This window comes from Chelonus insularis, unplaced genomic scaffold (genome assembly GCF_013357705.1).
Source record: "Chelonus insularis isolate UGA/USDA-ARS -01 unplaced genomic scaffold, ASM1335770v1 contig_25_pilon, whole genome shotgun sequence".
Taxonomy (NCBI): domain Eukaryota; kingdom Metazoa; phylum Arthropoda; class Insecta; order Hymenoptera; family Braconidae; genus Chelonus; species Chelonus insularis.
In genome coordinates, this window is record NW_023276451.1 from 879,477 (window position 1) to 899,044 (window position 19,568).

Below are 19,568 nucleotides of genomic sequence, written 5' to 3' on the forward strand. Positions count from 1 at the left end.
TAGTCAAATTATTAATAACAATTCTAATGAGGCTAAATCAACTGTGATAGAAGCCTTCCTGTGTGGCCCGTCCTATTGTCAGTTTGATCATCGTCGTCGATTATAATTGTATGTCAATTGATGTAATTTATATTATCAATGAAAAGGATACACCGCCTTCATATGCAAATAAATCGAAAAATATTTAAAAAAATGAACATTCATCCTTTCAATTGGCAAAATAGATAATTAATTATGAATATAAAAAAAATGATCGGCAAGTGTTCATTTAAATTTGAAGAATGGCAAAAGGCTTCCGGAATGGGAATGCGGTTTCTGATGAAAGAAAGACTCATTTTTAACATCTGTCATGAATGAAAAGCAAAATGAAGTTCTTTCAAGTCAACAAGATGGTCTAGTAGAGTAGACAAGAAAAAAGGAGATAAGTTATTATAACTGGCTAGGACTCAATGAATGTGAACACTTCTATATCTAAATCGATTTCTAATAATCTTATAATGTCAGGACGAGTGTAATTGGAAGGGAGAACATCCTAGGGGGGGAAACAAAGTTATGGGGGATGATGAGAAATGAACGAGCAAAAGGTGCTCAGCAAGGCATTAGTTAGGTTGAATGAGTGAGACCACGCACAAGCAAGATTATATTCTCATCAAGTGGACGATATCCTGGAGAAATTAATCGCCAAGAAATTATACCTCGACGAGTCAAGGATACTATAAGGGATTTGGCACGTTCTCTATATGAAATTTGTTTACTTTTTTTGCCAGGCAAATTTTCGAATGCAATTCCAATTAATTTAACTGGTTAATTTATTATGATTAATTAAAAAAAAAGTTCAGCGAGATTTAATATCGTGGATATAAGGTTATGAATTATACATATTTTATGAAAAAGATTGAAATTAAAAAAGTCCAATCATCATTGGCATTCAATTGCAGTCTTGGCGAAACGTCAAAATAGCTAATTGGTTCAGCTTCTTTAATCTCGTCTAGTTTTTTATCAACTACGCCCCTGAAATTCTTCAAGTTCTCTGGGAGTCTTTGGCTCCATTGTTTTATTCCATCTTTATTGGGCAAATATTCGCGTTGGGACCCATTCATTTGTTCAATATCTATTTTCAGTGGTTAAATCCGGTCCGATATATCTGGTTCGAGTGGTCGAAAAAAGAATACTAAACACTACGAGAGCATAGTCTTGGCCTTGCTGTAGAGAGAAGAATCAGGGAGCGTCTAACAAGCGAGTCCTGTAAATTCCGCGCGTGGCTCCCACCGCATAATCAAATTATTCCCAGAAATTCACGTCGCCACTAAAAGAAACATGTGCGCGAGAATCAGATGATGTCATCCACCCTCAAGTACAGTCGCCGACAAGTCTCCTTTCTTCATGATGTAGTTATGTGTATACATAAAACATTCTCATCATCTTGAGAGAATAAAGAGTGCAATAATCAATCATTTCAGCTTCGTTTAATCGATCAAGAGGAGGAAAAAAAAACTGTCGAGTGTCCTTCAGAAATGATTTATCAGTCTCATGATTTTTCTCATTTATTTTTTGTCTTGCCGCGATTTTTGAAACGACTAAGAGAGTAGACCAGCTCTCATATCTTATACCTACAAAGCTAGGCGGCACCGCTCTCTTTCGTTTTGATACAAGTCTTCCTTTGTTCCTGGGTATTATCTCAACAGTCCGCGGGACACTTCATTATCGCATTTTTCACACCGTCATCGTATAAACGCGTTAATCGATCGAGACATGAAAAAACGATAAGTGAGATTAAAAAAAATTGAAAAATATATGGTAGTCTGGTGAGCAAGGTCGGGGATAAGGTTTAATATACATTTCAAAAGTTCAATATCATGTAAATAAACAAAGTGAAAGGTTTTTATGTCATTGTCTAGATGTTGAGGTGAAGTTTCACTCATACAGACTGCACTAACTTAATTTGATTGTTGAATAATATTTTAAAAATATTTATGTAAAGGTTACTTAAATAAAGTTTTTGAATTCATTCGTAGAGAGTTAGAAGCTAATAATTTAGTAATTTTTTTTTCTTGACAATAAAATAGAAAAGGGAAGCGAAGAATAGATAACAGAAAAAATTTCGCGATGCAGCTACATCAAAATATAGCCAGTTGGAATGGCCATGAACCATTTTCGCCCTTAGAGGAACGAGCAACAAGACACAAGAGCAGTGTACACCAGACTAAAAGAAATAAAATAAAATTCGGACGAGCTGAACAAACGGGAGAGCACTACCAGAGAGTGAGGGAGTGAAGAAGATCTAGAAGAGAGCTGAATATAGTTGAAGAACCGGCTAAAAATCTTTTTCGTCAAGTAGAGACTCGATGAGTCTACGCCTGACTATCCTACTTTATTGCCATGACAAAAGTAGACCAATATTTCTCTTTATTCCGAAAGCCAAACGGCTATTTTATTTTATTTCTTCTTCAGCTATCCTACTCTCTTGCGATTTATTAGTTGAGCTAATTAATAGACCGCTGAGTATAACGAAATTACTGCCTGCTTCTTTTCGAGTTTAACGTGGCCGTAGACTATTCCCTGTCACTAAAGTTTTATTTTTGAATAATCTTAATACTTTGCATATTTTAATTAAAGAAAGTTTTTTGTAAAAAAAATTTTTTTATCATTAAAAACAATCAAACTTACTTTTTTTTCTCATTATCATTTAACAAGTATTTTTTGAAATTTAAATTAATAACATTAATTATAACAAATCTACTTGTCAACAAATTCTTTTCATAAAACTAAACATTAAATATTATTTAATCAATAAATATTACTATTCAGTCTATCTAATTAATTTTCTTTTGAAACATTGTAATGACAGTTTAATTTGAACGAGCTAGCAGCAGAACGAATTGATTTTTATTTAATTTAATTCTGCATTTTGAATAAGGATTAATTTAAAAAAAAAATTATTAAAATTCTGATTTACATATAACACTTAAGATCAACATATTTAAAACAATTTTAACATCTAGAGATTGTTCAATCCAACATGAATATAACCATCATAACATTAAACCTTAAACTAAATCAACCAGAATTAATCTATGCTTTCGCTATTTTTTGTAACTGGTTTTAGACTGATATCTCGAGAGGTTAATTGAGAACTGTTGCAGTTGAGAGTAAAGTCCAAGGCAACATTAACACCAGAACAGCAACCAGTCTCCTTGAATTCGTGGTCCTTCTCTGTCAACTGTCTATTCTCTAGAATATTCGATTGCATTTTATCTAAATCAACATTATTATTTGCACTCTCGACATCATTATTACGATTTACTGGCTGACCCAAGTACTTCATTGCAATCCTTATCGTATGAGTCACTTCCGGACTAGGGCTTCGAGACGATCGGTTTACCTCAGTCTGCTCCTGAATGTTGATGCGTAAGTTCTCTGCTATTTCCGAGCAGATACAATCCTTTACATTTCTTTGGTTTGTGAATATTCTCTGAGGAGATCCTGTAATTCGATACACAGCCTTGAAAAAGTCCACTACTTTTTCAGTGGAATGATATTTAAATTTACAAAAAATATCAGCTAGGGAAAAGCAGAAAAAAAAGATTTATGGTGAAAGGAATTGTTCAACAATGAATTTTCGTTCAAGAGGAGAGTACGTATTTAATACAAGCTATGAATTTGTGAAGTATGTTTGAGAAAAAAATAATTAAAACTGTTTCGAGATGTTTGTAATAAAGCAGAGGTAGTAGAGAAAAAAATACAATATTAAATTTAATTGTAGCTAAAATTACATGCTCGTTTTTTTCTAACATTTGTTGAATAAAATTTATTAACGACAATTCAGACTTTTAAATATTAAGAATAATGATTGTTTAGTGTTTTTGTATTTATTGTAATTGTAAGCAATGGAATTCTGAGCATAAAATTGGAATTTCAAAACGTGGGAAGAGTTTAGTTTCACAAATATACAATTATTTATTTCACTGAAGAAATATTAAAAAATTAACCACTGATGAAACAACATGGTAAACACTAGTTTAGAATTTCTAACTTGATTACTAATAATTATTGTTTGAAAACAAGATAATCAGATATAGGGGGAAGGATTGGATAATTGTGTTTCAAACCATCTGCATCAAACATCCATCGTGCACGTTAGATTTCTGTGTACGACACGACATGCAGCTGCACTTGACTACGTGTAATTTGCAATTCGTGATGTTCATTTAATCTCATAATAGAAGTTAATTATGATTAGATTCAAGATTAAAATAAATTATTGATACCTTCAGCAGTGGTTCTTGACTGATTTGGAAGAGATGTGAATACCCTATTGCATTCTTTTCTATCTGTGTTTTGCTTTCTTGATCGATCGATTGTTTTCGTGACATTAGCACCTGCACTGCGGATACCTTTTCTTCTTCCTACATTTGTTCCTACATTAGCTATATTCTCGATCAACTCGTCCAATATTTCATTCTTCTCAAAGCTGATGTTTGATGGCTCGGTCGCACGAAACCTCGCACTTGCTTGAGAATTAATGAGGGGAATTGGCGATTCGGGAAGTTCCAAAGATGTTATTGTTAAGTAGGCTGGTTTTTCTTTGTTCGTACGATCCAACCAGTATCTGTAACTATTTTTTATGTCTCAAGCATGTTTTAAAATCAACTTTTTCTTTTAAATTAGATTGAGAAAAATGATAAGATCAATGTCTTAATTATCGCTTTCATTTTTATTTTTCTTTATCTCTCATAGTTTTTTAACAATTAACTAAATAATTAAAAAGAATGTATAAAAAAAACGATATTTTTAATTTAAGAAATTTTTAAATTAAAAAAAATTCATTCACTATTTTTTAATGCACATTGGTATTAATATTCTATTTATACTTTTTTAATATTTGAAATAAATAAATAGATCAATGTTTTTAATAAAAAAAATCTTATTTAATATTCCAGATCGAAGATTGAAATCCTACGTAATAGTTTGTCTATGATGGATTCTTGATCGTAATCAATAGAAAACAACTGTATAAAAATGATTTCTATTATTTCAAAAACATCTGTCTGCTATTGCTCGACATACACAGACAATGTAAAGAGTAAACGAGTTGTAAGTAGAAACAAAAAGAAGCTTAGACAAATGGTAAAGGAAAAGTAATATCGATCGATTTGTTTCTTGGGAAACCAGAGCGATCTTCGCGTGTTGTCGTGGAATTGCAATAAAGTTGGTAACCTTGCACGTTTTCTCGATAGGGTCAGCTTTGAAATACAATACCAGTTGGGGGTAAAAGGATGATAGTGAAGCCAAAGTATTTTAAGAAAAAACAAAGGAACATAAGAAGACTTGAGGAAGAAAAAAATGAGAATAAAATAAGGGTAAGTATTTATAAGCAATGGAGATGGAATGTTTAAGATAATACTGTGCAATGCACGAGTTATCGTATAAATAAGCTCATATTTTAATGCAAGGCTTTAATAAACGTGATAATATTTGCCGCGCAAGTGATAGATCAATGCTGAGTCTTTATTAAGTCGTGCAGCAATCATTTGTCCTGTCGGACACTCAAGCTTTAGTACATTTAATTGCAGCCTTTAAAGTTGAATTATTTATTGAATTTCTTATTATGTTTTCTTTTTTTCTCTCTTTATTTACTGTATTTTTCTGGAGTGAGGCTTCTGATTTGTGTACAAAGTTCTTTGTCTCGGAAATATACTTCACCATTGTTCTGACGCTTGTTAAAAGCTAAAAGGTGTGATCAACATACCAATACAATAAGGTAAAAAAAAATATTTCATTGATGAACCTGATTATATAAAAATATTGCAAATATAAATTTTTATGTTTTAAAATTCTTTGAAATTTTTAACGGGCCGCACATGAAGAACAAGCCTATTTCGAATAAAAATAAATATTTAATTAATAAAAAAAAAGAAAATTTAATTAAATAATTTTTTATCGTTTATATTTAAAAAATTATTCGTGTCTTTTTCTTTAGTATTTAGCAAGCGAAACTATTTTACTTTAACGTATCCCACAACAATACAAAAATAAAAATGATGAGTAGTAAAATAAACGATAGGTCATCCTAACAAACGATAATCTACAATCTTAATGGAGTAAGCATTATAGTAAAACAGATAACTAATAGTATCCATGTATCTAAAGTTATGATCGTTCAAAAAAATGGTAATATCGTTAGAATAAAAACAGAACCCACCCACTACATCATTCGAACACAAAACAACTCTTACAAAAATCATTAAAATTCAATAATTACAATCAATTAATTAGAAGAAGTTTCAAATTGTAGACCGAGCCCAAGTTCAAGGAGAACACTCCAGAGATGTCTGAAAATATGTAAAAAAAAAACCCAGTTCTGTATCTGCTTTGGAACCCATCCAGCTTTATTCTCATCATAAAACGATTATTGATTATTAATTTAAAATTGAAAACAATCTAATAAAGATATTGAATAAAGTTTTGCATATCTAAAATCCTCCATTTCTATAATCATAAAACCTTCATCATGTAATTGGAAATGTGTCTAACTTGTTAACGGATTTATCAGATACAGAAGTAGTATATAAGTAGGCAGTGTGATAAAAAAACAATCACATTAAAATAAAACCTAATTTAATGTATAATAAAATAAAATATATAAAATCGTAATTTAAATAACTTTCGTAATGTTTTTGGAAAGTGAGAAATTCTTTTACGACCGACAATAAGAAGGTGTCACTGAGTTTGAATTTGAGGAATAATATACAACTTAGTAATAATCAGTATCAAAAAGTAAATTGGATTTCACGGTACATCCATTTGGCGTGGGAAACGGCATTCGTTTGAACCTAGATTCGTGCGTCGTAATTTATGATTTGCAATCCGCGTCGTGGGCGTTACTTGAATAATTGTATATTAGTAGGATATTTTAGTTTCTTTTTGTTTCTTTATTTTCTTTTAAAATTTTTAAATTTCATTTTGGTGTTGGACAGGTTACCTCGATGATCCTCGCCCAGGGCGAACTTGGCCACTGCGCCGATGACAGATATGACGTACTGGGGACGGTGACCTTGAGTCCAGGCGGTCTTTCTCTCGTGCGATTTTTGGATCCTCGAGCGTCAGGCGCCTAATGTAGAGGCCTGGCACCTCCTCCACCAGGAGATGTCTCCTCGTGTAACCAGCCACAGTGGTGGAGTCGTTTCCTCTTTTCGATTGTACTTCTTCAAGTTCTTACTCCAACTCCACCATCCTATTAATCAATTTTTAGTGTTTCGATTTTTATTGCTAATAAGAGCAACTAAATAAAGAAAACTATCGAATGAAAAATAAATTCTCATTACACATTGTCGGGAAATATAAAAATTTTCCATGATTTGAAAATTACCTTAATATTATGGTCAAACTGAGATAAGTCTTTATTGTAATAAAAAATTGCTTAACTTAGAATAAAAATAGCTTCTAAAAGAATAATAGCTATTACAACTTGATTGAAAAGTATTGTTAAAAAAATAGAATTCAATTAATCTAGAATTGTTTTAAGCATGAGTTAAAAAATGTTTGTCACAACTCTGATACGACTGCGAATCTAAGCGTGTTATTCTCGTAAATACTTATAACATTTTTAAATCTTGGATTTGCAGGGTTGTCTGCTTTTTCCACAATGAGTATTTTCATTTCAAGTGGACAAAATTTTTCAATTCAATCTACATATTAATTTTCATCTTCTAAACACATCCTTTCTAAAAATGAATTACTACGAAATAGTCCATGTTAACTTATTGGCAGCCATAAAATCATCACTGTTTGAATTAGTGCTTTCATTCTCATTCCAAAAAATGAATATTCACTTATTCCTTTTTTAGAAATTAAATATCATCTTTTATTATTTCTGTATAAATCGAATTTTAAACTTTTATAAAAGTTTTTTATAATTATATTGTTACAACTTAGATGACAAAAAATAACCCAAGATTTTTAAAGACTTCCAGATGAATTATAATTTGCAAGCAATTATCAAATTTTAAATTATATCAATAAATTAAACAATAAATTTTTATTTAGAAAAATAAAAATTCATTTTGTTTTGAATTAATTAACGATAGAAGTGACCATATAAAATGACCAGTAATGATGTGGAGAAAGGGTCATGAAATCTCGATTCAAATTTTGAGAGTAAGTTAAAATGTTGTTTAATGGTCTGCTTTGAATTTTTATTCCCTTGTTGGAGTCGGCGTCAAGGTGTGGCATAGATTAGTTTTCGCTCATATGCCTGTCAGCTACTTGCCGCGAGGGCTGATTCTCCTACACTATTCCCGTCCTCACACGCCACTCTCACACTCTTACGTCTGCGTATTATATGACGCGGATTACGAGGACCCACCGCGGCGAGCCGCGACGCCAAGAAGGTGCTTTAACGTCTTGTCGTGGTGGTAATTAGTGTGCAATGTTGAATATTAATTTATTGAATCATTACACTCTACCTAAGACATTCAATTAAAGAGTAATAAAACACTGTACGTGACTAGAATATATTTTCACGGATATTCGAAAATAAAAATTATCCATTTTTATAATTAGCTCTATAGTTTATCATTTATTTATGAAAAAAATTTTATAGCACTTTTATGTTTAACTCAACTCGATTCTCTTCCTTATAAATTTGATTTTATGTATACAAGTTATTTACATTAATTTTCATTCCGCTAATTGTAATGTGAAACAGAAAAATCGTTTATTAATGTATTTATTTTAAATAGGAGAAGGTAGGGTAAAGTGGAACACCAAGAAAAAATGTAAATCTACAAATTAATTAATGTAATAGATTAACAAATGTTAATAATTGTCAATCATTAATAAATTGAAACATTAATAATATTATTTATAATAATGATAATAATAGTTGTTGAACTTATTTTAATAAATTAGTAGATTTTCTCGAGCGTTTCATTTTGCACCCGCGTTCCACTTTATTCTCCCCTCCCCTAAAGAGTTTTTACTAATTTTTTTTTATCTTCATAAATATTAAATATGCTCATATGATAATTTATGTTTAAGTTAATTATTTTTTGTTAATAAAAACATATTTTAAATACTCGGATGTAATATTAAAACAGACATAATTCAAAAACTTTTTCTTTTATATAAAATAGAGTAAAATAAATGACTCTATGCGGATTTGCATTATGCAGACATGTTTACATTTTGCTTTGAAAGAGCAAATAACATCTGTCAACAGAAATTTATTTTGCATTTCATCTTTTATATTTATTTACCCATTTAGATCTTTTCTAATTACAACAAAAAAATCTTAACATGTTTGTGAATAAATCTAAAAATGGCCGTGTACATTGAACAATATTTTTTCTAATGACATTATGACTCATTTTTCCGAAAACAAAACAGAGAAAGTAATTAAAAATAGTGAGCATAATATAATTATTTTCAATAAAAAAAAAATATATAATTGTTGGAAATAATTCTATTATTATAACTTCAGAATCAATAAATATTTATTAATGTTGCTGTGGTTTTTAATTATTTTTACTATTTCACTTCAAAATCGATTAATCTTACTCAATACTCTTCTTTCCTACAAAATAAGAACAAAAAATGTATTCCTCTATAAAAATAAACAGTTCTCTAACTTGAGATAATTTTATTTTTAATATAAAACAATTCAAAGTAAATATTTCAGAATAAAATTCTCTTATTTATGTTCGGAAATCTTGTTTAGGTGTACATAAAAAACAAAATTGAATTGAAAGTGAAGAAAAATTGTACATTCCTATCTCGAATGAATAAAAGAATAATTTTTTCGACTTTGATTAGACGTTATTCGCGGGAGAAATGACTGCATTGTGAGGTTTATAGTGAACGAACCTTGTCGAATACAGAAATTAAACAAGAGTAAGTGAGAGAGAAAATAAAGAGTTGCGGAGGTGGAAGAATTTCTTCGCGGAATATGTTTACATTAACGGGGCGGTAAAAAAGGTATGAGAAGACCGCAATCTGCTTAACGAGTTCTCAGACGATTTGTTGATTTTTTTTTCTATGCGTGACCGAGCTGCAGTTCATGCCTGCGGGTTCATAGGTCTCAACAAGACGACGATAACGATAATGTACCCTCGACGGATTCATGAACTCTCGAGATCATAAACGTCGAATAATCCGCATGTCTTACGATCATTTATCCTTCACCGACAAGTTTTTAATTTCTCTAGCTTTCGTGCGCGACTTTAAGCATTCCACGACGATGTTATTCGCCACAGGAAGAAAGTCACGTTGAGGGATGCACTACCCCGTCGTTGATTATTGAATTTCTCGCAAATTACTCGAGCGTGTACCATTAACGAGTCCCATCTGTCTAGATTACCAACCACGAGAGTTAGTTTTCGTGAGTCGTCTGCCATTACCAGTAGGCGTCACAGTGGTTTCTTCTTCGTATACTCATCTTTCTTTTATTTAATTCACTTGTCAAAATTCCACGTCTTGAATTATTAAAAAAAATCATAATACTAAAATAAGTAAATAAATAAAATGAAAGAATGAAATGAGATTTCTTGTTTTACGATCAAGCTGAGAAAATTGAATGAGGTTTTTAGAGGAAAATAAGTTGAGAAAAAATATATTATTTGATGTTTCAACAAGGGAATAAAAATGCTCAGACCTTGTGTTACCTTGCGCCTGATGACGCATCGATCTCTCTGCGTGACTGACGACATGAAGGTGTAGACTATGAAACAAAACAATTTTAAGAAATAAGGAAAAATAGAAAAATGTGTAAAAATAAATTTATAAATGTTTTCGATACAAATATAACCCTCTAGAAATTTATTGTCGATTTTTATTGATAATCCAATATCACCTGATGATGAAAATAAGTGTTGAGTGTCTGACACATTACGACAACAATCAAAGAAGAATTACTTTTGCTCCAAAATGTTTAGGAAAAAAAGACAAAATTTTTCTCTGATTTTGTTGGAAATAAATCGAAAATCGAATACATGTGCCAACGTGAAAGACGTCAATGGACGATATGTAAGAGATAAGGAAAATGTAAATACATTGGTTTTCGAAAGAAGCCTAGTTCTTATCTAGCTAATAATCTTCGAGATAGATCTTCTGAAAATAGTTCCTTTGTACTGAAATTGCCGGAGGATAAAAGAACTAAAAAAGGTACGCGCGAGAGTTTCGACCTCGAGTTTCGCCGAAAATTCGTAAATCAGAATTCGATCGTCGACTCGCCGTCGGCTAGAACCAAAAACAACCGATTCGTTACGTCCTCTTCAAGTCTTCTAGGTGGTACCTATAATTTGATTCAGTATTCCGTGAACCCTATAGCTAACGATAATTGGCCAAATTGGCAATCCTGCCAATCAATCGTTAAAAACCAAGGACTTTTTAATATTAACCCAAATCACAATGAAACAACAAGTCTTATTGCTTAAATAAAAGCCACATTTTTGTCATTTTTTCCCGTCATCACATACCGAATATACGCGGTGTGTTTTCGAAAAAATAGAGAAGAATATATAGACAACGACGATGGTAGAATAAATTAACGAAATGATTTCCGGGAAATAAAAAATAAAGTAAGAGAAGAGGACCGAGTTAGACACGCAGGGTCGTTCTTGATCCTTATGTTCACCTATTTGTTCATTTTTTTTTTCTTCTCTTCAGTCGCTTTTTTCGCACTTTTTTTCCCTCTTTTTCTTTTCACGTAATTCTCTATCCACTGCGCTAGTTCTTCTGAAAATCCGCTTACGCAATCGATTTGTCTCGAATCTTGATTCCTGAAACTTTTGTTTCGTTCCACGCAAGAGACTTAATCGACTTTAATTTATTTAATCTCATCTCCAACTGTGTTCGACCGACAACAACTTTTATCATGTGTTTAATTCCGTCATTAAAATTTCATTTTTCATCCTAATTAATTAGTAATTACTGTTTACGGCTTTATTTTTCATTAACGTCGATTAAATAAATAATTAATCCATCTTCTTACGTTGAATAAACAAAGTTTTGTTGATTAAAATAAATATTTATGTCGATCACATTTTTGGGATGTATATCAAATAGACAGTACTGTGTAGTAAATATGAATTTTTTAGAATCAACAACGAGTTGTGGCACGAGTCACGTCGAAACATGGACTGGCGTGCGAGGCACCCTCAGGCCTTTCATATCATAGTTTCTAACCACCCTCGCGAGTCTACCGCATTATCGAATCTTGTATACCAACTTTGGTATGTTAGCTTTACGACCCAATATGAATATTGCACCTACAACATCGTAAATCTTAAAAATAACTTCCTTCTACTTTTGTATGTAACTATTAAATACTTTTCTATACTGTATTATTTATGATTTCCATTTATTCTTCAGGAAATGGAGCAATGTTATACTATGTTGAAAGTACATTTGAAGTAATTAGAGTCAAATAGAATAGAGATGAAAAAAATTACGACAGGAAAAAAATTATAACGCAAATTTCCTTGAAAGAAAAGTAGTTTTGCAACCAATTTCGAAAGATTACAATGCAAATTCCAATTTTAAAATTCTAATTTTAAAGTTAGTATGATTTAAGATTCTTACTCCGTGCATTTTTTTATAGCATATAGAAAAAATTTTGAAATCATTAATTTTTATCGATTTTTAAATTTCTCTTTTATTATTTATTAACATTATACATCATTATTTATTTTACAATTATTTACTACCATTAAAAAATGTCATTAAAATTTTTGCTATGAGTAAACTATTTTTCTGGGATCCTTTAAAAAATTATAAAATTAATTTCATCTACAAAAATATTAAATTATTTCCAAATTTTAATAATTTAAAGAAAAAAAATGAAGCTTCATAATGACCAAAACCCCTACTCAATTTAATACCTCCAACGTTAATTGTAATCAACGTCAATTCCATTCATTAGAATACATCACATATATCATTAAAGCGAATAATAATATAAATTCTTCGAATTCAACTATTTACTAATAATTAGAATTTTTTAAAAAAAAGTCAAAGACAGTAATTCAAGTCAGACAAGACATATAACTTCTTTATACCCCCTCCAGAAATGTTAAAATGATCATAATTATCCTTGTCGCTGATGACAGTGGACTGAGAGAAAATGTACGTCACGAAACACCACTGTAACTTAGAGCCATAATTTACGATAAGCTTTTAACGTAAAGAAGAAATAATGTTCATGATGGCTGATGATGACAGTTTAAAATAATTTGTAATATTTACACAACGAAAGATAATTTCTTTAATATTTCATAAACATCAGAATTTTTTTTTTCTGTTTCCCGAAGAAAAATAATATTAACAACTTATGAGTAAAGTAATTCATTATAATTATATCTAATTTACAAGTATATTTATTTGATGTTTAACCTACTCACGAAGAGAACATGCAGAGAATCGATATGCAACGGAGATTAGTAACGAGTTGGCAGGCAAAGTAGTGGGTTTCGCGCGATAATTGCCCACGTGCGCAAGTTATAACTTGCTTTCTCGTCCATCACTCATGCTCTTTCATTCGCGACGGCTGTTCATTCTCTGACGAATCAGGCGCGGAGCCTGGCACGAAAAGGTTTCGGAGCCAGCACGTCCTTACACGACGCGTTCCTGAGATAACGAGAGGTGAATATAAAATGACCTCAAAAACTTAACGATATGATTACTCAGCATTTAAATATAATATGTAATCGATTTTTTTTTGCATTACCGGACACTCACTTCTTCGAGTAACATTAAATTAAACTTTATCAACTCTTATAATTACGACATGTTTCTGTATCAATGATTCAAGATAAACCAGCTCACATTTAGTAATTTATTATTATAAGTGTATTTTTGATGATAAAAAAACTTGTTGATAATAATTATGCTCCAAGTTTCTTAACTGAACGTTACCTTTTATTCATGATGGAAAAATTGAATTATTGTGGTAAAAAATGAAATAAAAAAATTTGTAAATTACGTGAGCTTTGAGGAATAAAAGTATTTTTGTTGAAGACACTAAGTAATTTCTAAATATTTCAATTCAATTGAGCTGCACTTAAATTTTGACCGAGAAAAAGGAACAATTTTCCGACGATCTCACAGCAGATCCGTGAAAATTCTAGTTCCTCATGATAAAACGTTTAAAGTGTTTAACAATACAACACTTATGAGTTCACAATGTTGAACATCGTAAATAAACTATAGCATTTTGGTAAACGGCAAGAAACGTTTAAATCTCGGTTACGAAACTGCTATAGTTTATTTACGGTGTTCAACATTGTAAACACTTTAAGCGATTATGCTGCAAATCAAAGTACATTCTTTTTGCACATTTAAGCGTGTTAAATATGACATCATCCATTTGATTAACATTGTAGTCACTTTTAATGCGTTTCTCAGTGTATACAAAGTGACTACAATGAGTGACGTTATATTCAGCACGTTTAAACGTATAAGAAAATTGCTCTAAGATTTACAGTGTAATTTCTAAACACTTGGGTTTTCAATGCTATGTTTGAATCAAAAGATAAAACGCTTTTGTAAGGGTGTATACTCGTCTTTATATTTTTAATTCCATTTGTAATAATTAAAATCTATAAAAAAACATGAAAAAGTCATTTTTCACTAAGTATGTTGGCAGACTTAGTTGTCATCATTCGATTTTCATAAAGTCATTATTATAAATTTATCACTTCGTTTTTGTCTCAAAACTTTGTATACATCCCCGTATACCATGTTTTGAATTTTTTATAAACATTTTTCCATGAAAATACTAATAAATAAATGATATTCTGTAGAGGAAAATTTGAAGTCGTATTATCTCACAACAGCCTTAAAAGAAATCGTTAATTTAAACCAAAAATTTATTTGAATAAAATGAGTTTTCATTATTTATTGATGAAAAAAGAGTTTTCCATCATTATTCATTTCCTTGTATTTGAAAAAAGAATTAAAAATTTTTTTCCAGAAGATAAATTTCATAAATTTATTTTCGCGTGCGATTCAAGTATTTCCATATGAAAACCATTGAAAGAACACAATAGATCACATTTTATCTCCAAGTTATAGCGTTTTATTATCTCCTTAGCAAAAAAAATAAAATTGACACGAATATCGTGTTCGTTTGAGATTAATGATTTTTTCACTTTATAAGTTGAGTTTAAATAAAATAAATATATTTGGAAAATGATTTTAAAATATTTAACTGTAATTTATTGAAAATAAAAAAGAAAAAAACCAATTGAAATTCTCATCAAGTATTTTATCAATAATTGAAAAGTTGATGCTGTACGTATCAACGCAATTTAATTCATCCCTCGCTTAAGACTTTTTCTATATGCTTTTTACTCTTCTTGATTTTTCTCGCATGTCAGTATTGGAATCACGTGAAAGTGAGTGGCCTTGTTATCGTTCAGAATCAAACCCTCAAAAATTCTTCTTCAGCTCACGCACTCCCTTTTTTCCGGTATACTCATACTCTTCATTCTTTTTACAAATACATCAGAACGAAATCGTACTTTTAAATATCTTATTTGACCAATACTTTCTCTATACCATAGATTGTTAGAACTAATTGCGGATAAATTGTAAGGAATAATTATGTGAAGTGGAATACAAGAATATCGTAATTAAGCAGAATGTCATAACACGAACAGATATTGATTTGTTTATATTATGCTGTACTGAGGGTTGGACATGTTTATCGTACGACCCACAAGATTGAGGGTTGATCATGATGATTGAACATTAGGTAGAATGCTCACTTGAATTATGTGCTCAATTAATTAATGATTCGAAGCATTTACCAATCAAAAAATATTCATGACGAGATGAGACAATATGTCTTAGAAAATTACCGAAAAAAAATAAAAATAATTATCTATCACAATAATGCCAACATAATAATAATCGTGTAATAAATATATCATTTTTTTTCTTAAGAGTACTTTTTTGTTACGATTGTTTTTTTTTTTTACTAAAAATTTTAAAAGTTTTTACTTTTTTCAGTCAACTGCATTTATAGCTCACTTAGAAGTAAACTTTAAGAAAATGTGAGAATGCATACACGATTTATTTTGATTATATTTATTAAATGTCCGACAAAAATAAAAAAGTTCTACAGAAATGAATGATTTTTTTTCTGGATAAAAAATTCCTTCACTCATAAATAACATTAATAAATAGTCAAAAATTTTTTTCCCAAGAAAATCGAAAGATTCTAGATTATTCAGTCCTATTTACTTAAAGAATACATCAACCATGACACTGTCCACATATATGCAAAGCGGCGAAATATCTTTATAGCAACACAACCCGAATAATCCCACGACCTCACTCATCCTCTTTGGTCAAAACGATCTCATCTCCTTGATCGCGTGATCTAAATTTCATAGCTCCACTAGCTCACTGATCTTATCAAAATTCACTATAAACGTTTCTAAAGTAGCGATTCACATCTTTAGAAAAAAATAATCTTTTACTCCTGAAACCAGGCGCCAAAAATGATGAAAAAAGTGCCAATCAGGCAATTAAGACACCCATAAGTATAAAGACAGAAATCAACTTATTAATCTCAATATTTATTTTATCTCTCAATCAATCATTCTTCCAGAACAAATAATTTCTACCGTCTGATCTGATTGATCCCCAGCTCTAATCCCTTTTGCATTCCTTGTGGAAAGATTTCCGCTCTGAAAATTCCTTACTATGGGAGTCATGGGAAAAGATGAAGGTTCATACAAAAGAGAGAAAGTGCGGAGGGAAGTGTATCGAACGATACAGTGAGTTAAGCTCGAAGGGTTGCTATTCGGATATAGGTTAACGACCCCTAAACATATTTATTGTTGGGGTAGGTTTCACCCATAAGTTGTTGGTCTGACGAATAGAAGTGAGGGTGGTCTTAATTCGTCATAACATCGTTTTTGTCTCATACCAATATCATTTCTTGGCGTCCAAATCCTGACCAGTCTTCTTTTTTCCCCATTCAACATCATGCACACCCTGCTTCTTATCTGCTGTCATTTGTATGAGGGGTCAAGTTTTATTGCCTGCTAAATTAGTATGGTGTTAGGATTGATCATTGGCTAGAGTTGACAGGCAAGTGGTAAAGGCGAGAACGAGTTAATGTATAAAAGGATAACATTGAATTTTATGATGCAATTAAGTATCTCCAACACTAATTGCCTTTTTATTATGTTTTTTTTTTGTCTTATTTTTGTTTTTCACTATCTGAAACTTTATTCATTCAGTTAAAGAATTCCCATCGAAACAGGATAAGATATCCAAACTGTATAGGCTATTCTTATTCTATACAAGTGTTCAATTACCTGATTCTGCAGCTACAAGTGGTCGATGTTCTGTAATTGAAAAATTAAAAGCCCATTCACTTTTTACTTTACAAGCCGTTTTAAACTTGTTTTGCAATGAAAAGTAATACATATTATACATCCGAACGAAATTGGGAGAACGGTTTTTAATTGAAAATATTACTTGTACAGTTATTTTTGATACATCACAAGAAAGATTTCGTTAAAATGAACGAATTTATCTAATTATTATTAGTTAGCAAAAAATATTAAGAGTTGAGTAAAAAATTTTGAAGTAGATCATTTCAAATAATTAACGTTTGCAAAAAATCTATAAAATTTTAATGAACCAGAATTTTGTTTTAATTTTTATTCTACTCTCTCTCTCTCTCTCTCTCTCTCTCTCTCTCTCTCTCTCTCTCTGACATTTGACAATCATGTTTTGGAAATTTAATACTTCATTTTTTTCAACATGTTTCTCGTAAACTCATGAATATTTGTTGATAAATAAAAAGATTAAACTATTTTCATATTAATTTGAAAAAAAATCTTACATTTTTCAAATCTAGCAATCATAAATTATTAATAAGACCTCATGAAAAATTTAAAAAACTTATTCTTAAAGACATTTACTCCGATGGATATTATTAATTGAGTCATTTTTCTTCTATAATACATCTTGTTTCTTTTAAATCTCAACTATCAAGTAAATAATTAAATTTAAAAAATATTACTGAACACCTTTGCTCTTTAAAAGCCTTTTAAAAATTAAATACTCTTCATTTAATTAAAAAAATTCAATACCACATCATAAAATTAAAAATCCAATCATTATTATCCCAACAACGACCAACTTCATAATATTTAATCCGTCCATCTATTAAGAACAATTAATAGAAAGTATACAAATTAAATAAAAAAAATTCCCCCAGCAAACATAAATAATGAAATTAATACCTCGAATTATAAGTAATGTTTTTAAATCGATCAATTTATCTTGCATAAAATCAGCGGATAATGGGAGTGATCGGTTAATGGAATTGAGGTTTCGAGATTGCGCGGTTTTGACACACTCACAATTAGAAGCTATAGAGTACATATACCACGAAGGGTATACAAAGTATATGAGCGCTCATTACATGTGGTATTTCCGGCAATTGCTGTGAATTGGAGAGAGTCATGCGAAGCGTGTTAGCGAGCGCCCTTTAATCGGTGTGTGGGATTTCATTCAAAAGCATCCAAAAACGAGCTGTAAACGTTCACATTTATCTGCTTCTTTGTCTATCTTCTTTCTACACTTGCTGAGAAGTTATTTTCTTGTTTCTTTACCTCCCATCTCGAAGTTAAATGTTTAAAGTGTCTGTAAGGATTCCCACTCATAGCATACGCTACTACTTGGAAGTGACATGCGTTTTTTGTCAGTTTTACCGCCCACTTATCCCGGAACTTTTTTTTTATTCAAGGTCGTCGATGTTCAGTAGACTAGACTACGAAATTCATTCTTGTTATTCAAATAATGTCCACACGGTTCATTAATCACTTTTTTATTACACGATCATTTATACATAGAACATTTTTAATATATATTTCTCTTAATTAACTAGATACAAAGAGAGTTGGATAAATTTTTTTACTAATCAATTCATATGTATGTAAAAAAAATATCATAGTGAAATGATAAATATTTTAATTACAAAACGATTTCATTTTCGTTTTGTAAACTATTCAGCCTATAGGAAATTCTTTAGATGATCCGGTGGAATATTCTGAGGAAATAATATATGCATACATCGAATAACTCAATAAAGCCGATATACATAATATAATATCAAGACACTGAACTCGTTTGGTCCAGTAAAATGGTGGCGCTCTCTGACGAGCCGTTGGCCAATCGATACGACGTGTGAGGGTGGAAGAGGAAAAGGGAGAAAATGGTTCTGAAGGGGTGGATGTATTTTCGAGATGGAGGATTAGGGTGCGGTGACGTAGACCGGTGTGGGTCGTCGTGAAGAGGACGCGAGGGCAGTAGCTAAGCTAAGCAGAGGGAGCAAACACGCGGAAGGGGTGTCGAAGCAAGGGGTGAGGTGGTCGATGCAGCAACGCTGGACCCAAGGTCCACTCTCACTTTGCTATCGTCGAGAAGGGAGAGAAAGAGACACGGGGAAGGGCTAGCCAGGGTAAAACACCAAAGAGAGATCGAGATACGACTAAGAGTAAGAAGTACACGAAGCTGAGTGAGACCACTAAGGGGTAGATTTCCAA

At 31.1% G+C, this 19,568-nt stretch overlaps 1 protein-coding gene across 1 annotated transcript in view; it reads right to left on the reverse strand.

Annotated features, from left to right (window-relative positions):
• Positions 1-3,045: 3,045 nt before the first annotated feature.
• The window catches only part of LOC118064816 (uncharacterized), a 31,974-nt gene continuing 15,451 nt past the window's right edge, over positions 3,046-19,568 (reverse strand). Inside the window, exons 6-8 of the mRNA XM_035079689.1 lie at positions 6,983-7,214; positions 4,269-4,615; positions 3,046-3,483 (exon numbers count right to left, since the gene is read on the reverse strand). Of these exons, the coding sequence (XP_034935580.1) occupies positions 3,068-3,483; positions 4,269-4,615; positions 6,983-7,214 (995 nt within the window). The 3' untranslated portion in view covers positions 3,046-3,067. The remainder of the gene's footprint in view (positions 3,484-4,268; positions 4,616-6,982; positions 7,215-19,568) is intronic.